This window comes from Pempheris klunzingeri, chromosome 6 (genome assembly GCF_042242105.1).
Source record: "Pempheris klunzingeri isolate RE-2024b chromosome 6, fPemKlu1.hap1, whole genome shotgun sequence".
NCBI lineage: Eukaryota > Metazoa > Chordata > Actinopteri > Acropomatiformes > Pempheridae > Pempheris > Pempheris klunzingeri.
The window spans coordinates 27576932-27601738 of NC_092017.1; the positions used below are offsets into that span (position 1 = coordinate 27576932).

The 24807-nt window shown below is 45.4% G+C and overlaps 1 protein-coding gene across 1 annotated transcript in view; it reads left to right on the top strand.

The window, feature by feature from the left end:
- The window catches only part of pik3r3b (phosphoinositide-3-kinase, regulatory subunit 3b (gamma)), a 176135-nt gene extending 153623 nt beyond the window's left edge, over nucleotides 1-22512 (top strand). The window contains exons 7-14 of the mRNA XM_070831692.1: nucleotides 17589-17715; nucleotides 18384-18482; nucleotides 18850-19030; nucleotides 20095-20220; nucleotides 20321-20640; nucleotides 21290-21364; nucleotides 21525-21695; nucleotides 22314-22512. Coding sequence (XP_070687793.1) covers nucleotides 17589-17715; nucleotides 18384-18482; nucleotides 18850-19030; nucleotides 20095-20220; nucleotides 20321-20640; nucleotides 21290-21364; nucleotides 21525-21695; nucleotides 22314-22512 — 1298 coding nt within the window. The remainder of the gene's footprint in view (nucleotides 1-17588; nucleotides 17716-18383; nucleotides 18483-18849; nucleotides 19031-20094; nucleotides 20221-20320; nucleotides 20641-21289; nucleotides 21365-21524; nucleotides 21696-22313) is intronic.
- Nucleotides 22513-24807: the final 2295 nt, after the last annotated feature.

Consider the following 24807-nt stretch of genomic DNA (forward strand, 5'->3'; position numbering starts at 1 on the left):
ACAGTAGACCACAGCAGCAGACTGCAGTGACACAGACACAAGCTTCTCAGCAGGGCATTTTCAATAATTAATATAAATCCTTTTAGTTACTTTCAGGCTTTACTTCTGCCTGTCTGCCTGCAGTGTGAGACAGCCTGAGTTTGCACAGGTGGAGTAGTTTTTGCTGGTTTTTCGATTGTGTGAGACAGAATCAGTCAATGCCAGGAAAGGAATGGAATCCACTGTGAATAGTAATGAGCCCGCTGGTTTGTTAGACAGAGGATAGATCAGGAAGAGGAGAGAGCTCCTCATTGAATTAGCTGAGCTGGAAAGTTTGAGACAGCGAAGCTAATCGGTGTGCTTGAGTTGGAGCGCACATGACTCGCGGCCAGCACACAGCTCGCTAAGACCAAAGCAGCCGATGTAAATCCAATGTGCCGGATCCACCGGAGGCAGCGATGCATCAAAAGGCCTGATCAAACCAGCCTCTGTGATGTGAACTTCAGCATAGTGTCTCGTCCATGATGGTTAAGCTTGGTCTTACCCCTGGAGATGCTCATTCACTCAGAAGGAATGTACTTAGCAGGGCTCTCCTGAGCTGCTTTGTTCTGGGTGTGTAACCGAGCTGTGGAGCTTTTCCTCTCACCTGGGAACCACAGAAATGTTTCTTACAGCAGTTTTTCATAAAAAGCAGGTTCACAGTGAACTACTCTGCTCGTGATGAGGTCTTGCAAGGACGTACCCCCAATGTTTCTGCATTTCATGTATATTTTTGTTGTATTACTTTTGCAATCTTGAGGAAGGAGTTTGTCTGACTCCACCATCATGAAAACATACTGAACTCAAGTCCAAAGTCAGGAGGAGATCCCCGTCTACAGGAAAGAGTTATTCTATACAGTACATATAAGTATATAAGTACTGTCTTTTTTATATTCTGCACTGGAGACATCATGATCACTGGGCAGCACACAGGACTGATCATTCCCTTCACATAGCAGCAGCAGTATGGGGGTTTGTGTCGTCCACTGAGTGTCAGCGGCCATATGTAACAGAAAATATGGCCTCTCTGCATGGCTCACTGCAGTGGTTCCGTCCCACTGACACCACTGTGGCATGCGCACATAAAGTCCTGTACCTCTAGGGACCCTTTTTGTAGAAAATATTTCTCTCGTGCAGCCCTTTGCAGAAGACTTGAACACTTGAAAAGTTGTCCTCACAAAGATAGAAACACGAGGGCAAACACAGCTCGTAGGGAAGCCTGAGCGCCAACCGTCAGACTGCGTTTAGTACCATTTTTAATCATTAAACCCATTAAACTCTAAAATAACACTCTGCCCCCTGAACACCTGCGCTGGTGACGACTCCATGTAACTTTAGTTGAGTCTCTTTGGAGAACGCACTACGTTACAGAGCACCAACGGGGGTCTTTCACTTTCTATAAAAAGAGGTTAGCTCAGTATTCTCAGTAGGACGTCGTGGCGGAGACAAAGAGTTCAGGCTTAATGTTGTTTTATGGAATATTAATATATGTCTGAATATAAAATATTAATTTTAAGAAAGAACCTGTCTGAGCGTTATATCATTATATTATATCGCCTGCGTGTTCGACACCGTTGTTGAATTTATTATTCAAACCCAGCACACCTGCACCATCGGACCAAATATAAAACTAGCCAGATATTTTGTGAGGCACCTTCTGCACATTTGCTCAAAATCAAAGCATGGTGAGTTTTTTTTTAGAGATGGTGTCCCTGCAAGTGTGACTGTTGCCACATTTAACAACACTACGAGATTTAAAGTTGGAGAAAAGTAAGAGAACAAAGAGGTGAGTGCTCAGTCACGTCGTGCATTTGAACGATAATTGTAGCAGTCATGTGGGTGGATGACACACTGTGTACATCCCTGCGAAAAATGCTTATGCATAATATATACAAAAGTGCCGCGCCATATTACGCAACCTTTATCTGTGCATGTGTGTGTGTGTGTGTGTGTGTGTGTGTGCTGTCCCAGACCCCAGTCCACCATTGTCTATGTTTAGCGGCCGATTCGTGTCTACAGTTAAATTGTACTTTCCACTCTAGTTATTACAGCGGCAGACGAAATATGAAAAGCGCTGAGGGCCATGGATAATAAGCACAGAAATAGAGCAGGCAGTAAGCAAACCGCAGCCTCATCATCACTGTACAGTCAGACGCCCCCCTCCCACACCCCCCCACACCCGTACACACTCAGATATTTATGAGCTGTTATTTCAAAAATCCACGAGACAAACATGTCCCGACCAAAACTTCAGAGCAAATGGAACTTGCTCTCCCTTCTTCTCTTCTCCTCTCTTCCCTTCCCGTCCTCTTTCGGTCTCTCCTGCATCGTTTGCTTCGGTCTAGCGCTGCAGCCGGGCAGATTAGGATCTCTCTTCCCCCTCATTCCGTCCGTCCTTCCCTCCAGTCTACTGCTTCTGTTTCCCCCATGACAGAAAATGCTCAATCTGTAGAAAAAAAGGAGGTTTAGCCACATGCTCAGCAGCTGATAGATTGTACAGTAGTGACTCCCTGACACCAGGGAGCGTGTCAGGGAGATATACAACACTATTGTGTCTCTTCCTGAATTACTGCTTTATTACAGCACACACACACACACAAAGTCACACACACACACGTGCCCACTCGGGACCAATTAAATGTATAAAACACAAGCCTGAAAACTGCACATATACCCATTTGTTGGCACGAGCAGTGGAAGACAAACTCAATTTCTCCAAGTCAAAGAGAAATTCACAAGTAAAATATAATCCTGATGTATTCTCTCATACAATGTCCATACATAAATATGGCTCCAACAGTATGTCTGCCAAACTGCTAACAAGCTTTTCATGTGTATTTAGATTTAAGTGGCACTACAGTGCTGTGGTAAGGTCAGAGGCCTGAGACACCCTGACAATGGATCCAGTCCTTTCCATGACACTAGCTCAGTAGCTTCTCTACATTACACCTCGTTAGACCCACACTCTGCCCACACCCTCCTGTATAGCTCCCAAATTGGCACAGCCCAACTAATACTGGCAAATTTGAGACCCAAACCCAGCCTGAGACGTGTGTGTGCAGACAGTTAGCCTGCCAGGCTAATGCAGTGCATCAGCTACACCTCCTCCGATGGGTTATGGTGTGTCCTTCCATCACATGGACGCAGATGACAGGCAAAGGCAGGGAGAGAAACACTTCTTAATAACCTCGGTTTACAAATAGCCAAAGCTGAACTGCCTGCAAACGTTGGAGCTGCTACTGTCCCTGTTGTAAGCCTTGGAACGGCACCCCTCCTGTGTGCACGAAGCAGCTCTGCATGCATCGAAGTTTTGTCATATTTTGTCATCCAATGGCGACTGATCCGATGTGTTAAGACACCTGATATTACTGATATCCATGCTGAGAACACGACATGATCAGAAGTAAAATACGCCCATACGTGATAGCTGTGAAACTGTTGAGCCTGTCTCTCTCCCTCTCTCTCTCTCTCTCTCTCTCGCAGTCACACACAAATAAATGCAGATAAGCTGGTGGTTCACAGGTGCTGGAGGGTCACGATAGCTCCATTCAGCCGTGTCAGTGTGCGTCGCCCTCCTCGTGGCGTCTGGCTTTCTATCTCATTTCACAAAGTACAATAGCTGCTAATAAAAGCGTGTTTGAGCTGATGATATTCTGTGGTTGCAGAAGATGACACCGTGTTCTGATGTGGGCTCTGGAAGCCGTTGCTCGGGGGGCACAGGTGGCCGGTGTCCTTGAATGTGCTTCACACATGCACAGATAGATAATTCACAACTTGCAACAGGCTCGAACCTCTGCACACACACACATGTTGGAGCTCCCAGATTACATCTAGTTTACTGAACGGCTTGTTCTTAAGCAGCGAACGCAGCTGTTGTCCGACTCAGACTAATTCCAGGGAAATATTTAGAAATTGGTTTTTATCTGAGACTCTGTCTCCTTTTTACAACGTTAAATATAATCTGCCAGACTGAAGCATGACAGACAAAACCGTGCTCGACAAACAGGTGGGTTCATGAGCTCCAATATACGCTTCATGGCCAAACACTGTTCAGCCTCAAATAACTTGACTTTACATTCTAGGGGAAGAGCCTAAATGTATTAGCTGTGTCAGTCTGGACTTTGAGTGACCGTGTATGAATCAACTCGTCTTAATTTTCTCTGTGTGATGGAATTGTGCAGCCATGAGATGTTCAGGGTGTTGATATATTCCTCAACACAAGTTTCATACAGTCAGACAGACAGGTTATGTGTGTGAGGGAGGTTAAGGAGCATGTTACTTTAGGTTTGACCTGCTTTTTATGATTAAAGAAAATCATGTGTGCATGGATTTGTGCTCCCCTGCTGCATCTCACTCGGGAGGTGGCATACGATATGTGCCTTTGTCTGAGCTTAAAGCCCCTTAAAAGAGACATTGTTAGCGCTTCACTGGTCGTTTTGGTCTCTATGGCGACGGAAATGGCAAACTCAACACCTGATTCCCAGGAGCTCACCTGGGCTTCTTGCTCTCATGCACACATGCAGATTTGTTTCCTCAGCTCCTCTCTGTGTGCCACACACACACACACACACACAAACAGGAAGAGGTATTTAGAAGTAAAACTCTCCAAACCACGATGTATAAACACACAGAAAGCTGCATTCAAAGCACAGAGGTGTTATCAGTAAAAATGTATCCCGAGAAGAAGTAGTCCTTCCAAACAATGGTCCCTTCCTGACTGCTGAATTATTGATGTGTGAACCTGTAACCAATTATCTGTAATGTTGTTTCTGGTGCAGCTGGTGTGGCTCCTTTATCTCTGGGTAGTCTGAAGGTACTGCTCAACATTTGGTCAAATATTCTTATTTTCTTTAAAAGTTTGGGACTTCACCGTACAAGTTCACACAACTTGATGAAGCCGGTGTAATATCTGTGTTCTGCAGCGTGCTGGAGTTTTTAAATGTGCAGTGTGTCGGTGGTTACTCCATCACGACCCATGACGGAGTTTCAAATCTCCCAATGTTTTCATTTGACTAAACAGCCGTAGCATTATGTGATAGAAAACGTGTCGCTGTTGCAGCTGCCATTTTTTCCTCTCATGTGAAGTGTCTTATTTCACCCATAATGCATTGCACTACGTCAGTCTTACATTAGCTCCTCATGTGGAAGTTTTATGCAACAGGTACTTTTTTAAGTGTCGTTATAACAAGTCTGACTTCAAGTAATATTTAAGTGGAAGACCCTCACTTTTACAGAATGAAATACTAATCAGCGTCTTGTTTCTATCAACCAATTTAATATTTTCAAGAAGAAATATCAACATTACATGATGAAATGAAGCCAGTAATATCTCTGTTGTAATGACTCGACATGTGGTATCGTCTGGCTTCTTTATATTTTTTGATTTTTCAGTCTTTTGTGGAGACATGGAACCGTGACAGCGGTCTGAAAATGCTGCTAAAGAGAAAAGCAGAAGCAGGTTCCATGAACTCAACATTTCTTCCAAAACTTTTCTGCATGCCATTATTGTACAATTCAACATCTCTGCCTCAGCCAAGCTCCAGAAGTTTTATTTGACATTTTGGCATTTTCTGTTTTATTTCTGTGTTTTTTGGGGTTTTTTTTTTTAAAATGCACCTAAAACATTGATGGAAAAAAACACAGTCGGAGTTTGAAGTTTCATTGGGAGTTGTGGGAGGGGTTGATTCATATGTGACTACGCTTCATATGTGATTATGCATACGCTATGCAAATAGACCACTTGATGCCACTCGGCTCTATTGTTGGGAAGGTTAAATGGGGAGCAGTGTGCTGATGGCCGGGGACAGCGCAGATTAATACTGCTGTTCCCATCATCCTCCCTCCGTCTGCCCCTCCTTCTTCCTCTCTCTTTCTCTTTTGTATGACGAGGGGCAGAGTCAGTTCCTGTGTCATTGTTAGGGATCCATCTGCCCGGCCCCGCGTGCACACACACACACACACACACACACACACACACACACACTCAGAGCGGCAGCAGCAATTAAACCTGTTTGACACACTTGACAGAGAGGAGCTTTGGGCTATGTGTCCGGCACGAGCCATCTGTGAAACAACCACCCACACACACACACACACATTCATGATGACAGATAGATAGACAGAGCAGCTGTACCTGCTGGTGGCAGCACCCCCCCCCCCTAAAGATATTGTATTGATATTAGGCTGTTAACAGGAGATTACCATGTGGATGACTGGGGGTCTGGGCCAGTCTGGGTCTCCACTGGGTGCTTTGGGGGCAGTTGATTATATGATGCCATTGTTCTTTTTTATCTGAAAAGTGCTCTACTTTCTGTTCTTGGTGCAGGAGATGAGCTTGAGTTTTAATCTTCTTTTTTTTTTGTTACCAGTTTTCACCAAAAGATGCCCAGAATATTCCCAAAGAATTAATCAGCTTAAACAGGCGGTCATTGCAATTTTATGTTTGCACAAGCAGGACAACCCAGAATATGCTTCTGCTGTTAGAAAATAAAGGTTTTATTTAAATATACTTCTAGATACTTATAGGTCAGATAAGATAATTAGACCGGATCTAAAAATCATTCACTCCGGACAGACTGAGAGCAGACAGAGAGATTCACCTACAGATTATATGCAGGTAGGGTTAAAAATAACAGCAGTGCTTTAGAATCAATGAAAAGTCATTGTAAAATATACATTTCATGCACCATGTGATCAGAGCTGGTAGAGGTTCTGCTCAGATCCAGTCCAGTATTAGACGTACTGACACAAACACTGGAGACGTATGTTAGTAAAGTAAGACCCTGCTTGGACCCAAGCAGACTAAATATCAGCCTGACTGGACCTGTGAAGTCCTCTAATAAAAAAGTGAGGAGGAAAATATAGAGAATATGCAAATGTTTATGGACTCCTGAGGAAGTGATCTGGCTCTGTAGCTGCTTTATGTTCCACTTCCTTCACCAGCTAGAGGCTAACTGTGTCCGTCTGCTGTTTGGTGCTGAGCAGGTGAGCGTTTTAGAGCTTTTTCCGCCTGCTGTGCACAAAACCAGCAGTGAGCAATGAGAGCGGTGAAAGTGAAGCAGAGCAATAAAGCTGTGGGCCGTAAAACCAAAACAATGAGCTGAAAGACAGCATGAAGCTGTGCGGAGATGAGGGGAACTGCAGAGTTGGGTGCGTCTGTAATACGAGGGACCCCTTTCCCATAACGTGTGCTCATTTGATCCATTGTTCACATAAAACTATTGATTGTTGCACCTTTTGAAAAGTAGAATCTGAAAACAAGGAGCCCTACATCAAAGTCCTGATGCAGTTCCTGAAGCCACAATCCTGTAAATCCATATTATATCCATCCTAGCAGGTGTGTGTTTTGATGAGTGTGTGCAGTGCTCCCTGTATTATAGGCTTCCTAAATACATGTTTGAACCTCTCCAGCATCCCTAAGATCATGTTTAAGCCTCCATATCATTTACTATAACTGTACTTAGCTCACTGTAGGCGGCTTTGTGCTCGTTGTAAACGGTTCGTTTTCCTCCACTGGAGAGAAACTGAAGAAACAAACCGTAGACGCAAACACAAGAGGCATTATGATCGCAGAGGATCCATTTTTTTACACAGCAAATGTAATTATCACGTGTGTCATTGTATAGAATCAGCTACAGAGAGCAGGGGAGGGCTCGGTGTCATGCTAAGAGACACTACAGCAGGCACATCACACGGTCTGGAGGACACAGTCCTCAGTCTCCAAGTCACTGCAGTCTCTGTGTCAGTGCTTGTTTTTCTACTTTACATCGCTGCTGAACCACATCGCAGTGATATGTGTTTTTCCTACCTTTCAGTCAGCCGTAGTTTGAATTCATTTCACTATGGGTATGAAAATCAGCTTGAAACAGAGACTTGAAAACGGTGTTTTCCACCATAGTTGTCACTTTGCATGCTAATGCAGCTGAAAGAGTGGATTCATTCGAGAAGTCTCCAATGCATCACCATGCAATGATGGCTGTAAGAAACAACAGCTTAGCATTATTTCATGTTATCTTACTGTCAATAAATGGCATTAAAAGATCAAAATCTGTCACTGAATACTTCCCTGTTGTGTCTGTGGCTCTCAGCTTCAAACCTGTTGGTTTCTCTCAACGGCTCCTCACAGATGCAGGATATATGTTATTTTTATTTTTAAGGCTCAGAAGTTTCCTAAAATAGCTGGTCGCTGTAGTTTTTAGCAAACATTACGCTACTCAAACATGGGGGAAATAGTGCATTTGTTGGGGACTATTTTCAGTTGCAGATTAATCCACATTTGGTGCTCTAGTGAGTATTTGGGGCAGCAGAACAGTGTGTGTGTGTGTGTGTGTGTGGGAGACAGAGTCAGAATAGACTACAGTGTGTGTGTGTGTGTGTGTGTGTGTGTGTGTGTGTGTGTGTGTGTTCATCGCCACGAAGAAACGTGATTTGCACAAAAAGGGCACAGAGGAATAAGACATATCAGGCTTTTGACACACAAGCTATATACATTATTAGGATCAATGCATTGTTGGTCTGGGTCCTGTGGTGGCATTAGCTGACAATAGGGAAAAGACAGATAATCACCAGCCTATTATTCGTGTAGCCTGATATGTCATATCCTAATCTGGCTGCAGTCAGTAGTTTGTATGCAGCCAGTCGGTAGGAGGGTGAAGATCTTACTGGAAAACCACAGAATTTGTAACTTGCTCTTCAGAGGCTGAAGTAATTTCCCTGTTGGCTTTGACATTCAGCTTCTGCGCATGCGTAGTGATCTTCGGTCAGCGGCAAGCAAGAGCGCTAACCGAGGGGTGGCTTCGCATTTGTTTAAAAAAACACTTATAACTGTGGCGTAGAGTAATAACCTCTGTCTGTTAATTAAAGGTAATATCTAATATTTTACTGTAATAATTTAAAACAAGAAGAATCTATTTGTGTTTATTTTTGGTGTGTTTTAGTTTGAGAAGTTATGTCCCCCCCCTGTGAGTCGCGGCGGAATGGTTCGCCCCAGCCGTTGTCAGGCTCCGCCAGCCTCCTCTCCTCAGTGCTCTTCTTAAAATGAAGCTAGCATGCCGGCGGCACCTGCGGCGGAGAAGGAGAGGGGACTGAAATGTAGAGCTGGTTTCTACTTTTCCCACCGCTTACAGGACGCGTGTACTTATATATATATATAGATAGAGACATATAGAGGGCCTTCATGAAGAGCCCCGAGTTATTAGCACTGTTATTATGCCGGAGGGAGCAGTCGCAGCCCGGTGCTCGCTGTCCACAGTTCGCCTATTTATTCCCGTCTGAAGCAGGAATTCAGATAGAAGACCTCCAAGTAGAGAAATTAGCTCTAACCAACTGTGTTTTTTAAAATCTATTAGTGGTTTTTTTAGCCTTTTTTTGGTATATTATAAGCTTTTTTTTCATCCCCATTTTTATTTTTTATTTTTGAGTGTGATTGTGAAGCGATGTACAACACGGTTTGGACCGCGGAGAAAGCCGGTGAGGAGGGAGACTGGAGGGACGTGATGATGCCCTACTCCACGGAGCTCATATTTTACCTGGAAATGGACCAGCCGCCAGGTAAGGAGGCCTGAGGCCGGCAGGCGGGAGCTCACACACCGGGACACGGACGCAGGGGGAGAGAGGAGGTGTTTGGTTTGGTGCCTGTTCAAATTGGTGGAAAGTTTTAAAGCTGCTGCTGCTGCTGCTCCCCCTCCTCCTCCCCGGGGCTCCTTAGCGATATGTGGCTTCTTTCTCCAGGGAGTTCACGTCTTTCTGCTCAGTTATGTCTTTCTGGCTGTGCACCGTTATTGCCTGTAATTGTGCATGATGATTTTTATTTTTTTTGTCTGCTTTATGGGAAGCAGCCAACTTGAGCTTGTGGGGAAGAAGAAGGAAAAAAAACGGTCTCAGCGACATTTTGTGTCACATTTTAAGTTTCCAGCACGGATGACAACACTTTAAACACATTATACTCTTTGTTTCTGGCTCCTCGGCGCACTCATCATCGCAGAAACGCTCCCGTGTGCATTTATATGCTGATTTCTGCTCCACGCAGCAGCTGCAGCTCCCCGAACCTGCACCCTAAAAACCCCCATTTTAGGAGACAATAGTCGCATCAAGTCTGTGCAAAGAGGCAGCCGAAATGATCCTCTGCCCATCTGCATGTACTGTGATGTGATAAATGAATGGCAAAGATGGCAGACAGCGCAGCCCAAATAATTTAGCTCTAAAACGCCAAAAACACCAACGCAGTTCGGTGCAGCTCCTTTTTAAAAAAAAAAAAAAAAAAAAAAATAGCAGCAAACTAAAATTCGCGAATGCCTGCACATTTTGTATGTGTTATCACTCCACATGCAAAGAGTAAAAGGATGGGAGCTCCGTCCGGATCATCCCCAAATCAGCTCTGCCTGGTGCCGACGACGGGAAAGGGGGGATGGGACTCAGGGACCGGAATAAGGACCGAAACCGGGAATAAAAGGTCCCGAGCCATTTTCTAATCATAACATCCCTCACTGACAAGCATCTATAAGTCTTTGTGCCCCTTTCCAGCCGACTGTCACCCAGCATTGAATATGTTTCATTCATTCATTCCTTCCTTCCTTCATTCATTCTTCGGCAATTGTGCCAGTGTCATTTGACTCCCACCCCCCCGCTCCTCTCCCCTCGGTGCGCTGAATGGATCATGGCGCAGATGTGGGACGCTGTGTTGTTTCCAGGAGGCGCTGTTGAATGCATTTTGCCCGGTAGCCCTGTCCCTTTTTTTCCTCCTTTCTCTTCTCCCCCTCCCATCATCCATCCATCCATCCATCTATTGAGATGAGGGCTACTGTACATTCTGCAGCCACCATAAAGTGCAGCATTATGTCTCATCTTTGGCATGTTGCAGGAGAAAAAAACCCCCTTAGGTTAAGATGCATTATCAAAGAGAAGTATTTCAGCCTATAGATCGGGGGGGGCGACTTAAACTCCACCCTGAGTGAAGTTTGTGTCAGCTGCTGTGTTTCTATCCTGAGCTGCAATGTTGATTCTTTGATTGGAGGTTTATTGAAGTCTAAGTGAAGTGCACTGGTGCAATATCTCCAGCCTCTCTCTGCTCATTTTAAGTTAACGCCTCCTTTTTTTTCCCCTCCTGGCTGACCGATAGAGGAATTGATTCTCTTTCTCCTCCCCTCCCTCCCTCTCTCTCTCTCCCTCTCTCTCTCTCTCTGTCAAGCGTTTTCTCTCTAACGCTTTCCATTTGAAACGCTTTGTGTGCCGGAGCCACAGCTCTTCAGTGAGTCGCGCTTGTGAACGCAGCACGCTGGGTCAGTGCTGGTGATTCACACCCTGAAGCATCCAGAGCCATTCATCCATTCATTCATTCATTCATTCATGCATATATGGTGCTATTGTCATGATTTGCTGCATGTCAGCAAAGACAGAAATATAGAAAAGTGCATTAAGGACTCAGGCTTGATTCAAGCTTCCTGACAGTGCAGATGCATCATACCTGCAGTGTGTTGTGGGTCTTTTTTGCTCCGGGTCCCCCCTCTGTTGCCTGAATGAGTTCATCCCGTCATCGGTCCCAACCACAAAAATCTCTCTCCGTCTTTTTGTCTCACACTGATGCATATAACCGACTCTCAGCTTGTCTTTGTCTCAGCGTATGCAGAGCGTGTGTGTGTCTTTGTCTTAACATACCTGACATGTTATCTGAAGAGGCTGACGGACAGGCTGAGAGAGGAGGGAAGTGACAGAGGAGGAAGGAGGGATGATAAAGGGGAGAGGGAGAGTAGAAGACGAGCGTCCCGCAGATGTTCATTACAATATTTATTACGCTGGAACTGAAACACGCAAGCTGCAGTGACAGTTATAGTGTGTGTGTGTGTGTGTGTGTTGCCTTTGTGTGCAGGGTGATTAGCACAGGTGGACCCCCCCACCAGCCCCCAGCAACTTTGTGTGTGTGTAGATGAACGATGAGTCTCATCTTTCAATGGAAAATCATTATTGTTAAAGGACCATACCACAGTTTTTGCATGTCTTGGCTCACCTACTCTGCACAACGTGCTCTGATATGATTTCACAACTTTTCACTGCATCATTAGACAACAATCGAGTGTGACTCTAATTATGATGAGAAGATATTATTGTTCTCACAGATTTCTGTTGTCCAAATTAAGGATTTGAAGCAGAACTGAGTGAGTTGGAAAGGCTTTTATTTAACATCAGTTTAAATACCTGTTAAAGTAATTTGACCACACTGGTTAAACTGGAAAAATGCTATCAACCAGCCCCACATTGGTTTAGATTATAACAGAGAGGGACAATCACACTGGAAAAATACATGATATTAAGTAAGAAGTCAGAGAAATCCTTTTGACTGAGAAGGAATAACTTGAGCACATTTCAAGAGCCAGCTTAGATGTTTTTATTTTACTAAACACACGTTTTCTCTTTACTAAATGTGCTGAAAGATGCAAAGCCAGCAGTGCAGACCTGCTACAGCTGCTGCTGGTGATGTAAATGACAGCAGCTCGGCGCCTCTGTGGCATCACTGGTGCACGGCGGAGACGTCAAAGCCTCTTTACATACTGGACGTATTCATCATGTGCAGGACGGCGTTAACATGTGGCCCATAAGAGACGTAATTGTCCATATGTGTTCCCTGAGTGGTGAGGGGCTTTTGTCGGCTTCGTTTCCGTCGTGCAGTTTGTGGAGATGGACAAAAGCGTCCACGAGCATCTGAGAACACACATGATGGTCCTGGAAATGGTAGTCAGGAGCAGACAAAAGAACCCGAGCTCAAGGTCTACTTCTTCTAGAGCTTTCATACCATAACACACAGTCTTCAGCCAGCGATGGTGCTGTCACAGAGATGGATCTGTTTAAAGATCTGTTGGATTAGTGTCCAGTTATAACAGAATATTTGATGAAAACCTTCTGTGTGTTGATGAAATCTGTAAGCAGGTTTGTGTTGCAGCATGTTGAGTAAACGAGTAAATAACACACACACACACACACACACACACTCTCAGCTGTGTTCAATGGGAGACGACCTGTTGATTGAGCGCTCGCTGCCTCGCTGCTGTGTGAGTGTGTGTTGTCCCAGAAGGAATGGTTATACCACGGGGTAACTCCACCTCCCTCCTTTCTTTCTTTCTTTCTTTCTTTCTTCCTTCCTCTCGTGCGGTCCGTCCCCTCCTCCCGTCCCCTCGCTGCCTCCTGATTGGCCGAGGGGGCGGGCCTCCTTGCAGGGATTAGTTAGCGAGTCCTCCGTCTTTTAGGATCAGCCCCGCTCGCTCTTTTCTTCAGTCTGACGGAGCTGAGAGCAGGAGGAGGAGGTGGCGGTGGCGGAGAGGAGGGCGTAGAGGAGGAGGAGAGAGAGAGAGAGAGAGAGCGAGAGCAACAGAGAGGGAGAGTGAATGAGAGAGGGAGGAGGGAAGCAGCTGAGAGACGAGTGGCAGCATGCAGTTAACAGAGAGTGCGATGTTGGAGGACGGTAAGAGCCACAGCGGGACACATTTGGTCTTCTGGTGCATTTCCTCCTTTTTCTTAGTATTAATCTGTTCTTTCTTTCTCAGTTGCTCAACTCACATTTCATTTTCCAATCTTAGTCCATTTTGTGGCATTTTCAAAACACTCTTTTCTTCCTTTTTGCCTCCATTTCTCCACTTTCATTATGATTGCTGCAGCCCCGTCCTCTTTAGTGTGTGTGTGTGTGATCACTTCTCTCCTTCTTCCTCTGTTGCTTTGCTTGATGAGCTACTTTTTGTGGATCAGCTGGTCATTTTGCAGCACTAATTCCCAAACGGTCTCAGGCTCCAGCTTCTCAAATGCTGTAATTCTCATATTTAATGAATAGAAATGTCAAGATGTTGCACTCAGCTCTGCTAAATTGTCATTTTTTGACGTTTTTAAAGACAAAATTGTAAAATGTTAGTGCAGCCCAGTGTTGCAGCAATCTGGACTAAAGTGTTGAGCTGTCGAGCATCTGTGTGTGTGAGAGTGTGTGCATGCTTTCAAAGCTGTGATGCTCAAACACACCCACATATACTGTCCATGCACACACACACACACACACACACACACACACCACCTGCAGCCTCTTACTTTGTCCAGATGTAAAGTTGTGGAAATAAAACAGATTGAGAAGCAGATGTCTTTGGAACACTTAATTCAGGCCATATGCTTAAAGTTTTTTAGTTGCGTTTGCAGTGTGTGCAGTCATTTCACGTGTGTGTGTGTGTGTGTGTGTGAAGTGTTGGTGCAGAAGAGATGTTTGTGAACGTGATGTCAGTGCTGCTCTGTCCTGGAAACGGACTGTTCCTCTGATCAGCTGTGTGCACACATGATGTCTAAAGCTCGCCGTTCTGCCAAAGGATGACCGAGGCTCATATCGATGCTTTGTGTGTGTGTGTGTGTGTGTGTGTGTGTGACAGTCATTGTTCAGGAGAGCTGTGGGTTTCTGCCTGCATGTGTGATAAGTGATAGTGTGTGTGTGCGCGCTGCTCCTTTGTCTGGTGAGGAGGGGGAAGGAAGGGGGGAGGGAGGGGAGGGAGGGAGGGGAGGGAGGGAGGCTGCGCTGACGGTCGCCTTTGTTCACCGTCGCTCTCGCTCTCTGTTGGTGACTGAAACATTCTTGTTTTTGCTAACAGCTTTAAAACAACACGGTTAATGTAAAATGAGTAGATTTGGTGTTTTGTGGCATTGTGGGAGTCCGTCCTCTCCGGCAGGACGGCTGTCATCAGCGGTCCGGACTTGCTTTATGCGGGGAAGGTGTTGAAAAGAGCAGACTTGCAGAAGTATTGATCAGTGTGTGGAAGGCTCAGCGGAGGCTCCCGCAGGAGTCACAGCCTCCGTTTGATTTTAATGCTTCAAGTTTCCATTAGACCTTTTGCAACAAAGGACCTGTGTCCATGTCTGTCTGTCTGTCTGTCTGTCCTGCTCATTGTCCTGTTGTTGCTGCTGGATATCATGAGCAGAAAGTAATGACAATACAGGAGAATGCTAAATTCATCAGGTTCAGACATTCCCACTGCTTTCAGGTTCTGAGTTTGCTGCTTTTATGCACTTTTATTTCAGTTTTTTTGGTTGTTGTTGTTTTTTTAAATGTTGCTAAAATGACTTCAGCTAATTTAAGACACGCTTTTAAAGTTTTATCATCTGATACACTGCTTTATGAAAATAATTATTACTGCGGCCATGGTGACAGCTATTGTCCTTTTTTAAAGATGCTGTCCTTTGTGTTGTCCACTCACTTCCACACCGAACAACATGCAGACACACACTTGGTGCACTTCAGATGTGTTGGAGCGACGTTAACGTGGAGGAGAAATAGTTTGTTTTTGCTTAAATATAAGAAGTGGGTTCTCCGGTCTGTACATCCGTGTGTGTGTGTGTGTGTGTGTGTGTGTGAGTCCATAAAGTGCTGACAGAGGGGAACAGTGCAGCTGCAGAACGACAGTTTTGGCTGCAGTAACTGACTGACTGACTGCCGTGATGACGTGAAAGAGGAGGAGGAGGAGGAGGGACGGGGAGGAGAGAGAGAGGAAAAAGTGAGGAAGACAGCAGGAGTACAAAGGGTACAGGAGAAGAAGAGCTGCTGCTGTGTGACCACATTGCTCTGAAACTCATCTGCTGTGTGTGTGTGTGTGTGTATATGATTTATTTTTGGATTCGGCCTCTTTTGATGAGGTCCTCTCTGCATGAAGTGAGCAAACGGTCTGAGGGTGTTCACAGCTTTCACTGGGTTATCAGTGCTTTTTGGAAATTCATTGTGTGTGTGTGTGTGTGTGTGTGTGTGTGTGTGTGTGTTTCACTGCTCGTCACACACACACACGCACACACACACACACTGCCCTGTGGTGTTTTCATTGTGAGACAGCAGGTGTAGATAGTCTGTTAACAAAGAGGATCATTAGCATCCAGGCCGGTGGAAGCCTTTGTGGGGCACAGAGTAGAAGTTGTTGATCCTCACCCCATCACCTTAGCTACGGCTGATTTCCTTTTTTATGGAAACTTGCATATTAAAAAATGTCCTCAAAATGTTAAATTGTCAGAATAATAGAGTTAATTAGCTAGTTTGGGGCCCCCTGGTGGCTGTGGGGCCTCAGGCAGCCCTTTAGGTCACTGATAACTTAGTCCAACCAACTAACTTAACTAACTTAATCATATTTATAAGGTTTTTAGAACAAGTCAGATTGTGTTTTTAGACGTTCTGCTGCCCCCAAGTGGCCAGAAAATACTTAAAGTGGCTTTAATTAAAGTTTTTAGCTGTAGAGACATGATTTATTTTTCAGGTGTCCAGTATTAACAGCAAAAAAAGATGAATCTTAAGTGCGACAGGAGCCTCTTGGAGGGAGGTTTGTGTGCTCGGTGTTTCTCCAGCGTTCGCTCACAGCGCTGGAATCCCCCGTCTGCTTCTGCGTGCGTGTCGTCTGGTAATTTTTGCGAGGCCAGAATGTTCCGGGACGGTCCAGCCTCCCTCACGTGAGCTCCTCCGGTGGCATTTCAGGGTACATTCATCAGTGTACTTTCCCCTTTTTAAAGGACGCCGTCCACATCAATCCTCTGCCTGTGTGTGTGTGTGTGTGTGTGTGAACTGATTTGTGATGTAGGAGCTCTCCAGTAATTACACTGCTGTTCCTTAAACTGTATCCAGATGTGCCTGGAGGCTCGTAAACCTCGGCCCGCTCCAATGTGTGTGTGTTTTGGTATTGTGGGTCATATTCAGGCGAGCTCTGTTTGGCACACAGCATGGCAGCAAACACAAGAGCTTCTGTTTGTTAGCCTGGTAGCGCTCACGCAGGCTGAATGTACCCTCACACTCTAAGATACTCTGAACTAAATGTCAGGGTCATTTTGTTTTGATTTTGTTATTAGCACCAATAGTTTTGATCCTGATAGCAACATGACACCATTTTGTTGTCTAACCACTAGCAACAGGCCTAAAACTGGCTAATTATCAAACATTTAATGGAAGAAATGCAGATTTTCTTTTGTGTGTACTGTGTAAAAATGCCTTCTTGTTGTAAATGAAGGGCATCAGTCATAAATATGATCCAGAGTGCAAACCAGAAGCTGAAAGTCAACTTTCTGCTGGATGTCTAACATCACGTGCTGCGATAACAACTGGAGAATATTAACAGGAAGTTTCCTTCCAGCAGCTCAGCGGGATGATGAGTTCAAAGACTGGGGGGGGGGGGAATCTATGAAAACAAGAGTTTTGGCAGGTGTAACAAACTCCCACATCCTGCCTCAGGAAATCTCCCACAAGCAGCCAGTAACTTTCACTTTGCTTTAAGGCTCCTGTGTGTGTGTGTGTGTGTGTGTGTGTGTGTCACAGAATAATTACTGTGATGATGTATGGGCTGTGTTTGTCATGCCACTGCTTGGCTGTGTGATTAATAACAATACGGTCACCAACTGCACCGCTGCTGCATCCGTGTGCAGATATAAATACAGCTCTTGTGGGATCATTTGCATATGAAGTATTAGTGCATGTTTGGGAAGAAATCCTCTGGTTTGTGTGTGTGTGTGTGTGTGTGTGTGTGTGTGTGTATACAGTCTATAGCAGCCTGTTTCTCAGTAGTAACGTATTCTCTCTTCCTCTCCACCAGCTCTTCCTCCGAAGCCAGCAAAGCCCCAGCAGTCGTCCTCAGTCGGGGTGGGAGGGGGCAGCGGCAACAGCGCCAAGGATGGAGGCTCGCTGCAGGAGGCCGAGTGGTACTGGGGGGACATATCCAGGTAAACACACTAAAAAAACAACTATCTGCAAATCAAAAACCACTTTTGTTCTGCTTAAGATACGAAAAGTAAGTCAGTTTGGTGGGATATGAACATATTAACCTTGTTTATTATTTAAAACGACTACATAAGATGCAGTGTTTTCTTCTGTTGTTACACACACACGCAGGAATTATACTGTTTATGGTGAATTGTCCTTGTTTGTAGAGCTTTATTCAGTAAATGCTTCAGAGATAAAGAGCAGCAGCAGGAAGCAGAACAACTTCTCCATGTTTACAACAAAAATCTGTATCTTTTTTAAGTGTAAATCTGTAAAAGTGATGAGTCTTAACTCGGTCACTGCCTTCTTAAGTGCATGTTAGCTCTCAGCCACAATCCACACACACACACACACACACACACACACTCAGACAGATGATAACCACACCTACAGTGCAGACAGCCAGTCTGCCACCTTTAACACACACACACACACACACACACACTGTTGCCTAGATCAGCCTGTCCAGTCTCCCTCTACATCACTCGATTGATGGACTGTTTACTCGGAGGTGTGTGGCTGCTGGGAAAGTCCTCATCGCCTGCCACTGATAATTGGAGGCAGACGTTTTTTAAATGGACGCCATCTGTACTCGGATCACTCAGCCGTTTTTCTCTCTTGTCCTCAGGGAGGAGGTGAATGATAAGCTCAGAGACATGCCTGATGGGACCTTCCTAGTGCGGGACGCTTCCACCAAGATGCAGGGCGACTACACGCTCACACTGAGGTAACGTCTTTGTTCAGCTCCTATCACAGAGTCCTGACTGGAGTGTGTTGGAAACCACAGGGGGATTTGTGGAGGCTGGGAGGAGTGGTACTTCTGCTCCACTTTCATGCAGTCATCCCTCTAGTTAAATACAGATTGAGGGAAATCATGTGTTGAGAATCATTTTGCCTACGTAGCATACTGGTAAATTGGAGCAAATCGCCCACTGCCCTGGAAATAGAGGGGGAACTGAGCCCTGAACTGGAAGCTGCTAAAGTGTGAATATTAAGAAGAATGTCGGTTTTGGGATGCATTTTTCCTTATAAAGGTTTGAATATGGTGTGGATGTGTGCTTATCATCTCCCCTGTATCCTCTTGTCGCACACAGGAAAGGGGGCAACAACAAGCTGATAAAGATCTACCATCGGGACGGGAAGTACGGCTTCTCCGACCCCCTGACCTTCAGCTCAGTGGTGGAGCTCATCAGCCACTACAGACACGAGTCTCTGGCTCAGTACAACACCAAGCTGGACGTCAAGCTCATGTACCCCATCTCCCGCTTCCAGCAGGTCTGCACACACACAATCAGTCCAACAAGATGCACGTTAAACATTGTTATGACTTTATTTAAAGGATTCAAGGAACTTTATTTGTCATACCAACACACATTTTGACATGGGGAGTAAAATATACAGAAGAAGGTTCTTCTAGATCTTGTTCATCTCTAATCTGAGCTACTTGCCGCTTCCACGTATAAGCACTATGTTGTTTAACATTTTTATCTGTGTGTAGGATTCAAACTAACCCACAGAGGCAGTGGTACATCTCCTGTGTCCTGTTCTCTAAAATCCCTGTTTTAGTGAATGTAGTCTGGTGTGTGTGCTGTTTGTGGTTAAACCAAAAGGATCTTCCAGGTCTCTCTCTGTAGGGATCCTTTCCATGATGCTGTCACACACTTAGAATAACACTCTGAGCCTGTCAGTGGATCACTTTTAGTGGACCTACTGTGATCAGGTGCAGTTGTCCTCTGCTGTAGGCACACCAGCAGATTCAAATGTGATCAGAATTAAAAGTCGTGTCTTGATCTTAGGGAGCAAACTGCTCCTCACTAATCTCAGTTTGGCCAGAAAAGGTGTTTCAAATGCAGCACAGTTTTGTCTTTAACCCCCCCTCCACCTCCTCCTCCGTACCCAGTGGCTCGTACTGGGTGTTTCCACTCCAAAACTGCAGCGGCAGCAAGATCCCTCTCTGAAATATTGCACACATCCACGGTGTCAAAGGCCCGTTGTTGCATTTATTCCCTTCCTCCCTCGCGCCACTCGTTTGCCAGGCGGGTCATTACTCGGAGCGATGCAATATCTCCTAGCGTGCGCACCTTTGCTGTGCACCCAGGGCATTGTGGGTGGTTTATTAACGAGCCTGTTCAGGAGTCACCCTCGGTAAGCAGAATCGGGGGTGAAGGGAGCAAACATGCACGTGCACCTTTTCCTGCGTCCTTAATTACAAGTAGTTCTTCCTGCTTTCACATCTCACACTCTGACATGCAGCCTTTTTATTTTTACTTTTTCCTCCCTCGTCCCGTCTTCAGCGTCTGTGCTCTAATGCTCTTCGTTTCTCCTCCTCAATCCCTCAGGACCAGCTGGTGAAGGAGGATAATATTGATGCTGTGGGGAAGAAGCTGCAAGAATACCACAATCAGTACCAGGAGAAGAGCAAAGAGTACGACAGACTGTATGAAGAGTACACAAAGACATCGCAGGTACACACACGTTTAGTTCTGATCACTAACAGAGAAAATGCATGCTTCCCGTTCTGCCTCCTCACGTCTCCTCCTCCTCCTCCTCCTCCTCGTCCCTCAGGAGATCCAGATGAAGAGGACGGCCATCGAGGCCTTCAACGAAACCATCAAGATCTTCGAGGAGCAGTGCCACACGCAGGAGCGCTACAGCAAGGACTACATCGAGCGCTTCCGCCGCGAGGGCAACGACAAGGAAATCGAGCGGATCATGATGAACTACGAGAAGCTCAAGTCTCGGCTCGGGGAGATCCACGACAGCAAGGTGCGGCTGGAGCAGGACCTGAAGACACAAGCCATGGACAACCGCGAGACTGACAAGAAGATGAACAGCCTCAAGCCTGACCTCATACAGCTCCGCAAGATCAGGGACCAGTATCTAGTGTAAGTACTGAGACTGAGCTCATGTCTTCTGAAGACACGCAGTGTGAAATATACTGATGGACCCTGACCCTGGAGAAACAAGCCTCTCACATGATCTGGGTTTGCTGGTAGACAACCCAGAGAGTGTAAATAAGCTCCGTCACTGTTTATCAGAGACACCAGAGCAGATACGAGGTGCCTGTAGATGAGAGTTGGACTCCAGCGGCTGTGTCACACACCGACTAACCAGAAAACACAGGGCTTTGTTACAGGAGGCAGGATTATGTTGAAGATAGGCGGATACGAGTGCTTGGTAAATCCTCAAACCAATCAGATAGAACATCCAAACCTGGGATTACACGGCTGTGGCTCCAAGCAGTTACCTGACAAACGCAGTATGAACAGTAAAGCGAAGGGAAACAGTCCAAATGAACCCAGTCGGTCTGAGGCTTCGTACTTGGAGGTTCAGCTGGAGATGTGCGGCTCTAATTCCAGGAACGAGCCGAACTAATGTCTTCACAGAAACCGAAGACGTTAGCTGGAGGCTCGCTAATTTGATTTCTGTTTGGTCTCGTGCTTGTTCGCTGCAGCACAGACTATGTTTAAATGAAAGGAGCCCTTTAAAGTGATTCCTAGTAGCACTAACAGTTTTCTCTCTCTCTTTTTCTAGCTGGCTCAATCACAAAGGAGTTCGTCAGAAACGAATTAACGACTGGCTGGGAATCAAGAACGAGAACACTGATGAGTGAGTCTCTCTTTTTGAGTTTGTCCTTCCTTTCCTCTGTCGGTTAATGGAGTTAATGCCGCTGCTGCACACACAGTTTGTCTGTGTGCTGAAAGTAGAGACCGTATGCAGCCCCGCTCACCGTGTTCCTCCTGTTGTGTAACTGTGTGTGTGGGTGCAGAGGCTACTTTGTGAGCGAGGAGGATGAGAACTTGCCTCATTATGATGAGAAGAGCTGGTTCGTCGGAGACCTGAACAGGACGCAGGCGGAGGAGCTGCTCCTGGGGAAGCCGGACGGAGCGTTTCTCATCCGAGAGAGCAGCAAAAAGGGCTGCTACGCCTGCTCTGTAGTGTGAGTACACATGACCCCCTCCTCCTGGATTTGAGTGCATTAGGTGATTCCTAACAAACTGGTAGACCTGAAAGCATTAAAGTAAAGAGGCCAAAACACTAAAACTAGGTTACTGCATGAAAGAGAGACAGTGTCACTGAGCCAGACGATACACGCTATAGAAGCATGGTGTTCTGAGATCAGCCTTGTCACAGACATCTATGTATTATTGTTTTTCTTAATGGTGACATTCAGAAAATCTCATTACTGGATCGCACTGACCTCAAATTAATTGACCTTTACATTTAAAGACCTCAGTTACAACAGCACTAATCAACTAATTAAACAATTGGAGTCATTGCGGCCTTCGTTGTTGGCAAACTGTCAGCGAGGTTCAGTTTCCATTTGGACAAAGAACTTTGTAGTTACAATCAATATATTGGAAATGTACCAACTAAACTCTGTAAAAAGCCGACTGGGGGTTGAGCAGCAGCTTCTGTCTAGGATATGATGTAAAAAAAGAAGCATGCAGACATGTTTTTAGATGCTGTGCATGAGTTTGAGCTGCAGGCGAAGGGAAGCCTCCTGGATGAGTTGAGCAGCCAGCAGCCTGACCCCGTCCTCTCTGTGTGTCCTCAGTGTCGAAGGCGAGGTGAAGCACTGCGTCATCTACAGCACGCCGCGCGGCTTCGGCTTCGCGGAGCCCTACAACCTGTACAGCAGCCTGAAGGACCTGGTGCTCCACTACCACCAGACCTCCCTGGTGCAGCACAACGACTCGCTCAACGTGCGCCTCGCATACCCCGTCTACGCACAGATGCCCTCCGGACGCAGATGAACCCCACCCACCCGGCCACACCCCCACATAGACAGCAAACCAACCCCCTCTAGGGGAAGGGAGAACGGGGAGAGTGAGGGAGGAAAGGAAGGAAGGAAGGAAGGGAGGGAGGGGGATTGGTTGAAAAACAAAGCAACCCCAACACCAGACCCGATAAAGATAGAAACAAATTAAACACTTGCTGCAACACACACGTCAGCCACCTTGGAGTTATATATTTTTACAAGAACAATTTCGGAGGGCATTCTTTCTAAAGACTGCTTGATTTGCACAAGGAAGTTTTAAATGTTTGTGAATGTGAAAAAAAAATAAGTGACTGAAGGAAGGAAGGAAGGAAACGGAGTAGGAGACTTCAGAGTTTCAGGTTGACCCCGCTGCTACCTAAACTCCAGCTCAGACTTTTTACCAGAAACTCAAAACCACGCAAATGACGACGAAGACGACAACAAAACATTCCCACTTTAAAAAACCTCTTTTCGTTTGTTCCCCTTTACTTTTATCTTCCACCTCAGATGATTCTATTAAGACCTTTTTGGTTTGTTTCTGGAGTCGTTTTCATGTTTCCGATGTTTCCTTTGGTTTACTCGTTGTTTACTTACTGACTGTTTGTGGTAAACGCAAAGAGGAGATGATGTCAAGTGTCTGTTCTCTGTCCCTCTCCGTACGAAAAGCAAAAATAATGTAGCATACCGAGACAACGGACACTTATTTTCTGAAGTGTTCCTCCATGTAGACTGCTGCTGAAGGGTTTAGGGGAGGGAGGGGGGGCCCAAGCGACACAAAACAGTTTTGTAGTCTTGAAAGAAGGACAAAAGGCTTGCTTTTATACTAACTGTAGAGGGTTTTTTGTTGGTTTTTTTACTTTTTGCTTCGCTGGAACGTAGTTTTCTTGTGGTTTTTTTTTTTGCCAATGTGTAAAAGGCAGAGTCACAGATCAGAACCAGAGACCAAAGTTGGTGTGGAGAGGGAGAGGGAGGGCAAAGATTCAGATAGTGTGTGTTTCTTAGGCTTTGTTTTTGTTTTTTTTCCCTTTCTTTCCTTATGTGAATGGAGAAAAGGAGTGAAGAAAAGCAAATGAATGGTGTGTCTGGTGCACAAGCACGTGGCCCAAAACTCGGTTTTATGTGTGGTCCCAAATAGCCTTTTTGGAAAACCAAATGGTACGCATACAGACGGTCGAGTAAGAAGCACTTAAAAGAGTCCCATCTGTGACCTCAGCACTCTGTGTGCTACCCTGGGATTCTCTCACCTAGCCCCCCCCCTCCAAAGCTGAAATGATCAATAGATTGGAGAATAATTGGCAGCTAAAATCATAGTGAAGTCATTTTCCTGCTAAATCTATTGGACTTTTTTCATTATAAACCAAACAAGTAATTAATTTGTTGAGGAAATGATTTCTAATTCTAGTCCAGCCAACAGAAGGTCACATCTTTCTGCCGGGAGTGATAAAATATTAGTTCAGGGTGAAACCAACCTTTAAATCCAATATTCCCACAGTCTTGGCTGCTCCTCTCTGCTCTGCTGGACTGTTAAGGCGCCTGCATGGCAGGCAGGCAGGCAGGCAGGCAGGGCGGCTCTGTGGGAATACTGGAGCGCTACGTGACCAAATCACAGGACGATGACAAAGAGTGCCGTGGTCACACATGTTGCTACACTTAAACCAGACAAGAAGAAGGTCACAGATGGTCAGTTTCACCAAAAGCATCCTTTGAAAGGAAAGCGTGAAGGAAAGGAAGTCTGACCTCGCAACCTGAAACCCATTTTATGTGTGGTTTAAAAACTGAAGTGAGAGATACATGAATATATGCTAACAACTGTGTTAGAAAACTGGGACTGTCTTTGCCACAAAACCTTAGAAATGATAAGCTTTGATAAAAAATGTTTAATGTGTAACACACAGAGCAGGTAGACGGAGGAGGAGACGTCCCGAGCTGAAGACACAGGCTTTAGAAGAAAATACTGAAAACTTGAAAGAACGTGCAATCTAGCATTGTGTAGTTCAGCAGTCAAGCAGAGAGAGAGAGCTGCACTAAGGTCCGAGAGATAATCAGAGTGCACAGTGAAGCTTTTGGAGTGAAATTCAGTTTTGTTTGTTTGTCTGATTGCTTAGTTTCCTCTTTTATTTTGTTGAATTTTTTTTTTTAAACTCAGAACTTCTTGCCGGTGCTCGACTTTATAACCAGTGGAAGCATCCCAATAAAAACTATGTTGAAAAAACCGAAGAGAAAAACACAACCAAGTTGCATTCAATTCTTCCTGGAAATTTTAAATTCTGTATCACTGATTGGCTGTTGG